We start from the raw sequence: 12,672 nt of genomic DNA on the forward strand, positions 1-12,672 counted from the left end.
TGAGTTTTATGAGCGTAGCAATCAAGGAATATTGAGAGAAAATCACTCCATTCATTCAATTACTGTTCCACTGAGATTACACCTAATTTTCTCTCTCTAATACTAATAACATCACCACCGCACAGTTATCCGAAACCTAATCATTTGTGACATCATTTTCAATGATATCACACTGAAAGAAAACGACTGCAGTACTAGTAGTACCATAGTACTCTGCATTGACAGAGAGGAAATGAACAGAATCAAAAAGATAAAAAAAAAAAAAAAGAAAAACGGCAAATACAATTTAATGGACTTTATGTGTTGGTGATGGTGCAATGTTGGGCCTTGATCCTGCAACAGAAAATGAGACCCTTTTCTTTGTAAAAAAAAAAAAAAAAACAAAACAAAACAAAAAACAAAAAAACAATACCAAAGCCTTAATCCCAAACCATGGGTCTGCTAAAAAAGACGGGCCATAAGATCCGCCTTAACCGGATGCGTATGGTAACTAGGAGCCTAGGATGCCCGAAAACTGATCCCGTCCCTGTCAGGGATTTTCCTAACCATCTCTGCTTTCTACGAACACATATATTACCTTATTTTGCAGAAGCTAGATTCATAAAATGCTACTCTGTCTCAGCTCAGAAACCATTCTACAAAGTGTATTTTTCCAAAAGTAATGCAAAGCTTAGATATGAGCTTTGGAGCTTAGTATTGGAGCTATTAACCAATTGGACTCCCAGAGTATATATTGGGGGTCTATGGGAAGCGTCACGACATTTTTTTTCCCCGTCTGAAAATGTCCATAATTGTCCAAAACTGAAGGCTAAAATTCACGTTTTTGGAACATTTTCGAAGGTTTCGGGACCCGATGTCGAAAAATCTCGAGATTAGTAGAGGATGCATCCCGGGGTCATATAATGTCATTTAGAATCATATATGATCATTGTATGTTGTCATAAATGTAAGTGTTCGCCATGAATTAATGAAATCGATGTAAGTAGTAAACGAGTATATTGCCAGTTTAAATACAAATTGGATAGTCGTTCCCACCCAAATGGACTCCTAGAGTGTATTGGGGTCTATGGGAAGCGTATCAACAATTATTTTCTAGGTCCTAAAAAATCCACAACTGTCCAAAACTTAAGGCTATAATTCACACTTTTGGAACAATTTCCGAGGTTCAGGACCTAGTGTTGAAAAATCTTGAGATGCTAAGGATGCATCTCGGAGTCACATAATGTCGTTTGGAACCATATATGATCATTAAATGTTGTCATAAATATCCGTGTTGACCTTGAATTAATGAAATCAACGTAAGTTGTCAACGGGTAAATTGATAGTTTAAAGACAAATTGGATGGTTTCAATCACACAAATAGACTTCTGGTGTGTATTGTGGTCTATGTAAAGCGTCTCTGCATTTTTTTTTCTAGGTCCTAAAAAGTCCATAATTGTCCAAAATTAAAGGGTATAATTCATGCTTTTAGAGCAATTTTTGAAGTTTCAAGACTTGGTTTAAAAAAATCTCGAGATACTAGGGGATGCATCCCGGGGTCATATAATGTCGTTTGGAACCATATATGATCATTATACGTTGTCATAAATGTCCGTGTTAGCCTTGAATTAATTAAATCGACGTAAGTTGTAAACGGGTATATTGACAGTTTAAAGACAAATTGGATGGTCTATCCCATAGAAATCGACTCCCAGAGTGTATATTGGTGTCTATGCAAAGCGTCACGGCAATATTTTTTCCTAGTCAGAAAATGTCCATAGTTGTCCAAAACTAAAGGCTATAATTCACGTTTTAGGAACATTTTCGAAGGTTTCGGGACCCGGTGTCGAAAAATCTCAAAATTGTAGAGGATGCATCCCAGGGTCATATAATGTCATTTAGAATCATATATGATCATTGTATGTTGTCATAAATGTTCGTGTTCTCCATGAATTAATAAAATCGACGTAAGTGGTAAACGAGTATATTGACAGTTTAAATACAAATTGGATGGTCGTTCCCATCCAAATGGACTCCTTGAGTGTATTGGGGTCTATGGGAAGCGTATCAGCAAATTATTTTCTAGGTCCTAAAAAATCCACAACTGTCCAAAACTGAATGCTATAATTCATGCTTTTGGAATAATTTTGGAGGTTTAGGACCTGGTGTCGAAAAATCTTGAGGTGCTAGGGATGCGTCCCAGAGTCGTATAATGTCGTTTGGAATCATATATGATCATTATATGTTGTCATAAATATCCGTGTTGACCTTGAATTAATGAAATCGGCGTAAGTTGTCAACGGGTAAATTGACAGTTTAAAGACAAATTGGATGGTTTCAATCACACAAATGGACTCCTGGTGTGTATTGGGGTCTATGCGAAGCGTCTCTGCAATTTTTTTTTCAAGTTCCAAAAAAGTCTATAATTGTCCAAAATTGAAGGCTATATAATTCACGCTTTTAATGCAATTTTGGAGGTTTCGGGACCCGGTGTCGAAATCTCGAGATACTAAGGGATGCATCCCGGAGTCATATAATGTTGTTTGGAACCATATATGCTCATTATATGTTGTCATAAATGTCCGTGTTGGCTTTGAATTAATTAAGTGGACGAAAGTTGTAAACAGGTATATTGACAGTTTAAAGACAAATTGGATGGTCTTTCCCACACAAATGGACTGCCAGGGTGTATTAGGAATCCTCTCGGTAATTTTTTTCCAGGTCCAAAAAAGTCCATAATTGTGCAAAAATGAAGGCTATAATTCACGTTTTTGGAACATTTTCAGAGGTTTCGGGACCCGGTGTCGAATAATCTTAAGATAATAAGGGATTCAATCCGGGGTCATATAATGCCATTTGGAACCGTATAGTATATGATCATTATATGTTGTCATAAATGTCCGTGTTTGCCTTGAATTAATGAAATCGACATAAGTTGTTAACTGGTATATTGATGGCTTAAAGACAAATTGGAAGGTTTCACCCACACAAATGGACTCCTGGGGTGTATTAGGGTCTATGGGATGTGTCTCGGCAATTTTTTTCCAGGTCAAAAAACAAGTCCAAAATTGTTCAAAATGAAGGCTATTATTCACACTTTTGAAGCAATTTCGAAGGTTTTGGGACTCGGTGTCGAAAAATTTCGCGATATTAGGAGATATATCTCGGGGTCATATAATGTCATTTGAAACCATATACGATCATTATATGCATGTCCATGTTGGCCTAGAGTTAATGAAATTCAAAAAAAAAAAATTCTATAAATGTAACTTGGCAACATTGATGTCATATAGACATAATGTATGCATGAACTCCAAAATTTTCTTTTCTATATAGTTTCAGGCTAGGAATAAACAAAAAAAAAAAAAAAAAAAAAAAAAAAAAGGGAGGAAAAGGGGAAGTTATTATTATTCATGAACATGTTAGTATAGAGAATGAAGAGAATATATCCATATCAATCTTTTTACTAATACACCGTATAAAGGAGTATACTTCGTATATTATACAAGAAGAAAATTAGGAGGGGTTCCTAATGAGGAGGGTTCTTAATGTTTTCTTTTTTCTTACCCTTACAAAAAAAAAAAAAAAAAAAAAAAAAAAAAAGGAAAATAGGAAGCCTGATTGAACAATGGCCAAAAATTCACAATTTTATTTCCATCCTATGTTGATGCAAGCAAATGTTGTTGCAATATGTTTTTTAATAGCTTGAAGTCTTCAAAAATAAGTTTTGAAGATGTGAAGAGTTATACCTCTTCATTACCTAAATTTTGGCCATTTTTGATCTATTTAAACAAAAATGACGTAATTAAACTTACATTTTTATCAGTGAACTTTTTTGAAGAGTGAACTTTTATGTGGAAATGCTCTTTTGCACTTTTGCAACACTATCAGCAAATTTAACTGTCGCTACTTTCACTTCACCAATCATTGTGTTATTTGTGTAGGTTATTCGTTGATCCTTTCATCCATTAGCCTAGCTAATAACGCTTTACCAAAATGATTAATTGTGAATATAGTACTTATTGGTTAATTAGGAGATAATAAAATATTTAAGAAATACAATAGGTAGTTTTGCACAATATTCCTAACAAAGCTACTCAACCATCATTAGTACATGGTTCAAAGGTAGCAAGAGTAATATAAATTAGTTAAAGTAGAAAGAATGTAATATGAAACCCCTTAATTTGACAGACATTGTCAACATCACGACAATTAAGGTAACAAACCACATACAGCAGGATTGTGTTCTTTGGTTTGGTGGGGAAGGGGGATACAGTGAAATAGTTATCGAAAACAAACATGGCAGTGTTCAACCAATGCTTTTAACAGACATTTACATATAACAAAAGATAAACTAAACATACAAAAAAGGTACTCTACAATGTGCAGAAGTATAAAAAAAACACAGAAAGAATCATATAGGGAACTGAAGTGTCATACAAAAGAACCTAGCTAGTTGGATGGGCCCTTAACTTGTTTGCAACATATAGTAGATGACTAATATTTGTTGAGGGGTAGTTTTGCAAAAGCTTGAGATTGGAAGTAAAATCACCAGCAAGCAACCGTCTCCGGATAAGAATTAGCATAGCACAACAGATTCTTAGCAATGTTTCCTGCCACAACATAAGCAACAATCAGTTGTGAAGCGAAACAGCCAATATTAGCATGAATAAAATGTGCAAATTTCCTTAATGTTCTATGACTATTACAAACAATATCTTCTCAGGGATTATCCTCAATGCCACGTTTTTAATATTAAACATTATAGACAAACAATATAATTTTTACACTAACAAATTATTCCATAAAATCCACAAGTAACTACAAAGTATTAGCCTTTGCAGTCAAACCACGTAACCTCCAAGCTCTAATACAATTCCAACAAAATTTTGGCTCCTTGCACTCGGACAAAACTATTACACTTTGGCTAACTGATGGGCTTCTTCGCCCAAAAGTTAATGCAGTTTATAAAAATTCTGCTGCAGGACATGATAGTTGATATGTAGCTAATATAATTTGCAATAAGGACAACATAGCTGTAGAAATTGAGTTCATTGAATCACTAAATATAAAATTAAGAGCATAATATGTGCCGCCTATATTATATTGTCATCAAGTAACATAGCCCAATCCCCGTACTTAGCTCCAGAACCAAAAAATTAAAAAATAAATAAAAATTAAAAAATAATTAAGATGATTTGATAACTTAAACACACCTGTGGCCCCTCAGGATCACTTAATAGAATGTCCCAAATATGAAGGCTGTCTGTGAAACTGAATTCTTGAGTCAAAAGGAGAGTTATCCATCTGAATGCATAAAATTGGGGATTAACCTGTCACCAAAGAGTAGGAAGTTAAGCATTCAGTAACAAGGCCTTAGGTGTACAACAAACATTTATGTCCAATTCACATCATTAGCTTTCCTATAAAATCTGGTGTATGCTCTGTGTAGTTCATCAGCTGAAACAGCAAGGGCCACCTCTTGAGAGGCACAAGGTTGATAGTATTCTATAATGTCATTTGAGCATTACACAAACATACAAGATTGCAGCAATCAAGTATAAATTGTTTACAAGTTTGCATTATTAAGAGGCCATCATATAAATTTGAGTCATCAATATGACCCTAATGGCCTAATCAGCTGGTTTATTAGGTACGTGGAAATAATTAGGTGGCCATGGAAGTGATACGCAAAAAATTTGAATGAGGGACTGAAGAAAGTGCAATGAAAAACCAGAATCCATTGATTTGGTAATTCATTATACAAAACCTGGATCGCTCCTTAAAGTCTTTGGCCAGCTTTTTTGTTTGTCGAACTCTTTCCTTAAAATTTTGAAGAAAAGCTTTAAACAAGCATACAACAGTTATTAAAAATAAATAATCATAATAATAAAAAGAACAGCTAACTTTTTTTTATTTATGTAATACTGGCAATAGGTACTGTCGAGGTTTCAGTTAGTTTTCCAGACTCTCATTTGTACACACTCCTACTTTACAATGAATAAATCTTTCATATTTATAACAATGTATTTGCCAATCTGTCAGAGGCTATTGTCAGGCACTTATTCCTTTAATAGTTTATCAGGCTTTTATGTGGGCATTTAAGTAATGGCCAGCAATAGTGTATACAGGTAGTCATTCACCAGGTACAAAATCTTGGGAATGAGAGACTTTTTTCCACTCAAACCTCACATCCAACTCCAATTTGCTCCCAGAATATGCATACAGCAGTGAGAAAGAAACCTTCAATCCCGTTCTCATTCTTAATGCAGATGTGCCACTAGTGTCATTCTACATATCTAGCTTCTTTGTGCACTCTTTGCTAACAATAACTGTAATTAAAATCAACTGCAACACCACCACCACCCAGCATTAAAGTTCACTATGGCTCCCACCTCAGACAGAGTCCATGTAAGTCATAAGCATATATGATGCATCATGATTGTCCCAAAATTTATTTACTCAATACATTTTTTTACATCTGCAACCTAGGTATTTATTTGCATATGATTCACTAATGAAGAAGACTAATAAAGAACTGCTATAGGCTTATACCAGAAGATAATAACTGACAAAATAGATACAACTGCAGGTGGCCAGATAGCACTGAGAATTAAGAGCTATAGGAAGATTGGAGCAGAAAATACAGCAAAAACGATACACATTACCTTACAAGTGACCTCCAAGTGACGCCAAAGTTCTTCATCGTGTTCTTTTAAAAGCATTGACAATTTTGTGATCGTAGAACGGATTCCGACAACACTATTATCAAGTTGCTGACAGAAATTATCCCTGAATCCACTAAGCAACTCAACAAAACAAAAGAATGTATCTGCTTCAGCAGCAGCCTGCAGAAGGGAAACCATTCACATGATCGGAAACACAATAACTTATGAGGAACATCTATAAAAAATATGCAGACAAAAAACAAACGACTAAAAGTTCTACCATATTATCTAAAGTAAACAATGCAACATTTTTACACAGAAATTCTAGTATACTATCTCAATCTATATTGCACCAATACGGGTACCCGGGGCAAATACGGGTACGGGGACGGGAAATGACAATCTAAAAATTCCAGGGTACGGGGACGGCAATTTTTTATAATGTAAATTTAAATATAAAAAAATGGAGCATAGTAAAAATTTTGATGCACCAAAATAAAACGATAGTACAAACAATTTAGGCCAATGTTTAACACAACATTTAAAATAAGAACAAATCATGAAATCAGAAACATTCAAAAAAAAAAGATCACGAAATCAGAAACATAAAAACAAAATAAAAGTGTAAACAACACTGCAACACCGAGAATTTTTGAAGACTCGAAGAGAAGAAGAAAGTCAGAAAGAGAGAAAGAGAAGAAGAGAAGCGCCGCCGCTGCAGCCTTCACAGCCGCCGATTAGCCTCGCCGCCGCCGCCCAAACTCCACCGCCGCCACCGCCGAGAGAGAGATAATGAGAAAGTGAGAAACCCTAATTTGTGAGTTTTGAAGTGTGAAACTATGAATTGGGGGAAATGGGTCGACAAACTCAAAACAACTTTTTATTTTTTTTTACTTTAAAAAGCCAAAAATTACCCTTGGGGACGGCATTGAGCCTCATGCGCGTCCCCAGAAACGTCCCCAAAAAGTCAACCCTTCCCCAAGGTTAACGCATCCCGGGGATGTACCCAAGCCGTCCTCGAGAGCATATTCGTACCCATAATGTCCCGGGGACGGGGGACACCAGCCATAAGGCGTCCCCGTGCAACATAGATCTCAATTTTGTCAGTATCCACAATGGTGGATCTAAGAAATCTTTTAGCATGCTTTACCATATAAGTTTTTCTAAAAGATCTAAAAATGACAGTGAAATGGGTTTCTCTACATGTTAATATACATTAGTATCTATATGACTTTCCCTAGATTATGGCCTCCCCAAGATTTGAACTAGAGACCTCTAATTATAGTATCCATATCTTAGCCTCCAACACTTCGATACATCACATTATTCAATACCCAAAATTCAACCAACTACTGCAAAGTTGCACTTACACCCTGGTTACCAAAATATCCTTACCACCCCTGAATGAACTTGACTTGACCAATCTTGAATTTTATAATAATATTTCGTCAAGTCTGCTAAATTGTAATACAGGTAAGACATTGAAGCAGAAATACTTCATGAAAATCAGTTTATGCTCTCTTTTAAAAAATCATGGGAAAAGGATAAAAAAGGAAGAAAAAGAAATAATCTAGAGAAAGTTATTCTTAAGGCAGGGAGAGGCAAAAGGAGCAAAGAGATTTAAGATGGTACGGTTAAGAAATTCTCCGTCGTAATGCCACTTTTAATTCAAATTATTAGGGCGAATTAGGACATGTGGAAATTTAATGTTGCAATGACATGAGAAAGTGCCAAGTGACTATATACTTGATATTACTCAATTAGTTCTCAAGGAAATTTTGCTAAATAAGATAGCGTAAAAGTGGCACAGTCCAACTTATTAAAAATGCACAATATCTTCTACTTTGAGGGTGCAGTCCAACCACCAACAAAAGTTTAGGGATATCGAGAAACAACAGTGCTACACACTGAAAAAGGAAATTGAAGAAAGAAAATTAATAGAGAGAGAAAAATCTAGAGCAGAGATCTTTAGAACTGAATAATCCATAGGGAAAAAAGGGGAAAAAAAAAAAAAAAAAAAAAAAAAAAAAAAACAGGAAAGGGTGCCTAGAAGAAGAAGATGATGTAATTGAAGCAAAAAATCAGCAACGCAAAAGAGGAGAGAGCAAATCAGGGAGAAGAAGAAAGATTCCAAGACAAAGAGAGTCAATATATTGGCTAGTCACCGCTATTTATTTATGGTTTGTGTACCCTTTTTCCCTAAAGATGTCACATAGAATGTCTAATGAGATCATTTTCAATTTCCCAATATTTATACAAGTTTCCAAAGTACAAGCATCAAAGAATGTAGGTAACCAAGAAAATGGCACTATTGAAAGATTCCAAGATTAAGAGAGCCAATCTATTGGGCTAGTCACCGCTATGACTGATGAGATTATTTTAAATTTCCCAATAAGTAGAAGTTTCCAAAGTACAAGCATCAAAGAATGTAGGTAACCAAGAAATGGCACTACTCATCACATGCCTTGATGGAGACACCCCAAGGTATTGTGAAGCAAAGAGGCCTTTTCCTAGTAGGAAGTGTGCCATGAAAACAATTTAACTTATAGAAACTAGGACGACAGGAAGTCGGGAAGAAACATTCCAAGCGTAGAGCAATCATATAACTAAAGATAGTGAGAATATCACCACATTACCAGGTTTCCTTTTACTTGGACTATATCAGGCTTAAGGATAAAAGATCAACATGTGAGTGACATAACTAACATACATGACTTATTGGTCTATAATAAATTGAAGTAAAAGTATAAATTAAAGGTAGATGAGATCTCCATGTTCAGGCATCCTAGGTCTCATCTCTCACAGACACAAAAAAAAAAAAAAACAATAAAAAATAAAAAAATAAAAAAAAAGTATATAGCATATATACAGTGATACATATTTGTCCACACATTTTATTAACTTACAGAGTTTTCCTCATCTGGATCATTCCTAAAAACATAGAAGAGAGGTGCCAATAGCTCATTCATTCCTTGTACGTATCTTATGCCGGGGTTTAGCTTAGCAAACACAATCAAAATGTTCCTCAGAGCCTCCTACAGTAGTAAGAATGTCATAAATTTAGTAGAGAAGATAACAATACCACAAATGGAAGACAAAGATAGCTAAATACTAACCTGATTTAATTTTGCAGAAATCGTATCCCCGGAGAAAAATTGCATATCTGGGTGAGTTCTTTTCACATCCCGATCAATCTGCTCGATGATCTCTGTGTCCTAAGCAAGCATTACAGCATTCAGAAATCTTATTTTGTTAAAGAATTATCAAAAAGAAAACTGATTTAAAAAGAAAGAACTGAGAAACTCCATCCACCCCCCCCCCCACCCCCCCCCCCCCCCCAAAAAAAAAAACCTTTCCTTATCTCTGTGTCCTAAGCATGCATTACAGAATTCAGAAATCTTATATTGTTAAAGAATTATCATAAAGAAAATTGATTTAAGAAGAAAGAACTGAGAAACTCCATCCACCCCCCACCCCCCCAAAAAAAAAAAACCCTTCTTACAAAAATGATACTTATGAAAGAAAGATCTGCATAAGAAAGAAGAAGCACAGTCAAAGTCTCAATTCATCTCTCCGCTCAGAACATCAGATTCTCCTTTTTAATTTTGACAACAGTCAGACGTAATAGAGTAACACCAGCCTCTTTCCAAAGTCTCAGACTTGTGTTCCAGGTAAACATTTACATAACAAAAACATCTAATATTGTTTCATTTATCATGACAGCAACCAATATACTTTTTTTTTTGACAGGAGCAACCAATATACTAAGCAAACCTAATATTAAGATACCAAAGATAAAAGAACATCTACTGAAATACATGCAAGCACGTCAACTATCTTGGTCCACAACAAGAGCATATGGTCTTTCAAAAATAAAAGAACAAAGCTATAAGGGTAACATATGAATAATATTGAACAATAAACATAAATTAATTTACTTTTCCAACAAAACATAGGTAACCGCTACCCCCCCCCCCCCCCAACAAAATGGCCTCCTAGGTTCTCGTAGGTTTCATGAGCGAAGATTGTCAAAATGTAAAAGCTATAATCCACGTTTTCGAACCGAGTTTTTATGAACATGTAGGGTGTTCCCTGAAGATCTTAAAAGTTGGTTTGAAACCATAGCAGGCCTATCAATAAGTGTATAAAGTATCGAAAATGAGTTTTGCTCAATTTTATGATTATTTCGAAAGCGAGTTTATAATGGTAGTCAAAAGCTGCAATAGTTGGTTCCAAACACCAACTTGGAATCCCTAACGTAGTGTCCATGGGAAGCACCTTGTCCCATTTTCTATCCGCTTACATAAATCCAAAAATGTCCAAATTTTACACTTCAGACCATAGTATAAAAATGCGGTTTCGGTCGCAATCGCGGGAACGATTGCGGTATCACATTAATGGTATTGATGTGTTGATCACGGACCGGGTCGCGGTTAGCGGTAGAATTTTATTTTAAATTTATTAATCTAAATATTGTAATTTAGGATTTTTAATTAATTTTTATGTGGGTTTTAAATTGAATTAGTATACTTTATTACCTTTAAACAAAAAAACCATATGTCCGTATTACTCCAAAGCTTGTTTTATCTTTTATTTACCCATTAACAACAATTTAAAAAACAAATAACAAACATAAAAGGCCACCTGTCATAGCAAGTGACCATTGACCCACTATTGTCCCACCAACTAATTACTACAATCAATCAAAGCCTTTATCCTATAAATGGGGTCGGCCAAATGAACCATAAGTGATTATTCCGTGTAGTCATCGACAAAAATCTTCCTCCTTCATCCCTTTACGATCCAATGCCTCATCCTCATGCAAATCCATATACTTCGTATCCTTCCTAACTCCTTCCAACCAAGTCATTTTCGGTCTCCCTCTCCCTTGTTTAATCCCTCCATGGTCCCACTTTTTCACTCTTTGTACCAATGCACCAACTAATTACTACACAATAAAATAAATAAATAAATTAATAAAGTCTACCAAACCCATTACTTCAACTTACACGTGACTTCCTCGTTATAGCTGTCTCACAATTTACTTTCTCCTTGTTCCTTTGACTCATCGGTTTCAATGGAGTTTCTCTATTTTTTTTCTTTTTTCCCTTTCATTTTGTCTATAAAGTGTGAATCCCTCTTCTTAAACCAAGTATTAGCCAAAATTAAATCATATGATTGGGCAAAATCCATAATAGCTTCACCACCGGCGTCCCTCTGCCCATACCCAAAGCCTCCATGGACACTCCCATAGCCATCTCGGCTCGCCCCAACGTGCCCATTTAGATCCCCTCCAATATATAACTTCTCTGAGTGGTGGACACCCTGTACCACCTCGTCTAGATCCTCCCAAAATTGTCGTTTCTCTTCCGCATCTAAACCCACTTGGGGAGCATAAGCACTGATAACATTCACAATCTCCTTGCCACATAGCAACTTCAGCCTTATCAACCTATCGTTCTTCCGATAGACCTCGATCACCTCTTTTGCCAACCTCTCATCGAGAACCACACCAACTCCGTTCCTAGCTCCACCATTCCTTGTCCTGTGGCTCGTTTCTTGCCCAACATACCATACCTTATACCCCAAAACCAAGCCTCGAACTCCTTCTCCTGTCCATCTTGTCTCTTGGAGGCACATGATGTTCACGCGTCGTCTCTTCATTACTTCTACCACTTCTGCTGATTTTCCCGTAAGAGACCCCACATTCCAAGAACCAATCCGCAAACTAAATTCCTTTCTCCCACGCTCCCTCCTGGTCCCAACTCCAGGCCCTTGCTCATTTGACACCACACTCGGGCAATGTGGCGCGTCGCTTCTGGGCGACGACCTAGCAACCCTTGCATACTTATCACTGCACCCGGGTCTGGGAAGTGCAGCGCGTCGCTCAGTAGGGAACGCCCCAATGGCACGCCCTTGCTCATTTGACACCACACTCGGGCAATGTGGCGCGTCGCTTCTGGGCGACGACCTAGCAACCCTTGCATACTTATCACTACACCCGGGTCTAGGAAGTGCAGCGCGT

General features: G+C 36.4%; 1 protein-coding gene and 1 non-coding gene across 2 annotated transcripts; both read right to left on the bottom strand.

The window, feature by feature from the left end:
• Nucleotides 1-443: 443 nt before the first annotated feature.
• On the bottom strand, nucleotides 444-568 carry LOC145583663 (U6atac minor spliceosomal RNA). The gene has a single exon (XR_014100268.1). It is a non-coding gene; the product is annotated as a U6atac minor spliceosomal RNA (small nuclear RNA).
• Nucleotides 569-4,144: 3,576 nt separating this feature from the next.
• LOC145581443 (uncharacterized) lies at nucleotides 4,145-9,862 on the bottom strand (the record flags this gene model as incomplete). Its single annotated transcript, XM_081638447.1, has 5 exons — nucleotides 4,145-4,592; nucleotides 5,196-5,312; nucleotides 6,648-6,827; nucleotides 9,554-9,682; nucleotides 9,764-9,862. Coding segments are annotated over 5 exons (690 nt in total), but the record flags the coding sequence as incomplete, so codon positions are not given.
• Between the last annotated feature and the right edge of the window lie 2,810 nt (nucleotides 9,863-12,672).

This window comes from Chenopodium album, chromosome 15, assembly GCF_948465745.1.
Source record: "Chenopodium album chromosome 15, dcCheAlbu1.1, whole genome shotgun sequence".
NCBI lineage: Eukaryota > Viridiplantae > Streptophyta > Magnoliopsida > Caryophyllales > Amaranthaceae > Chenopodium > Chenopodium album.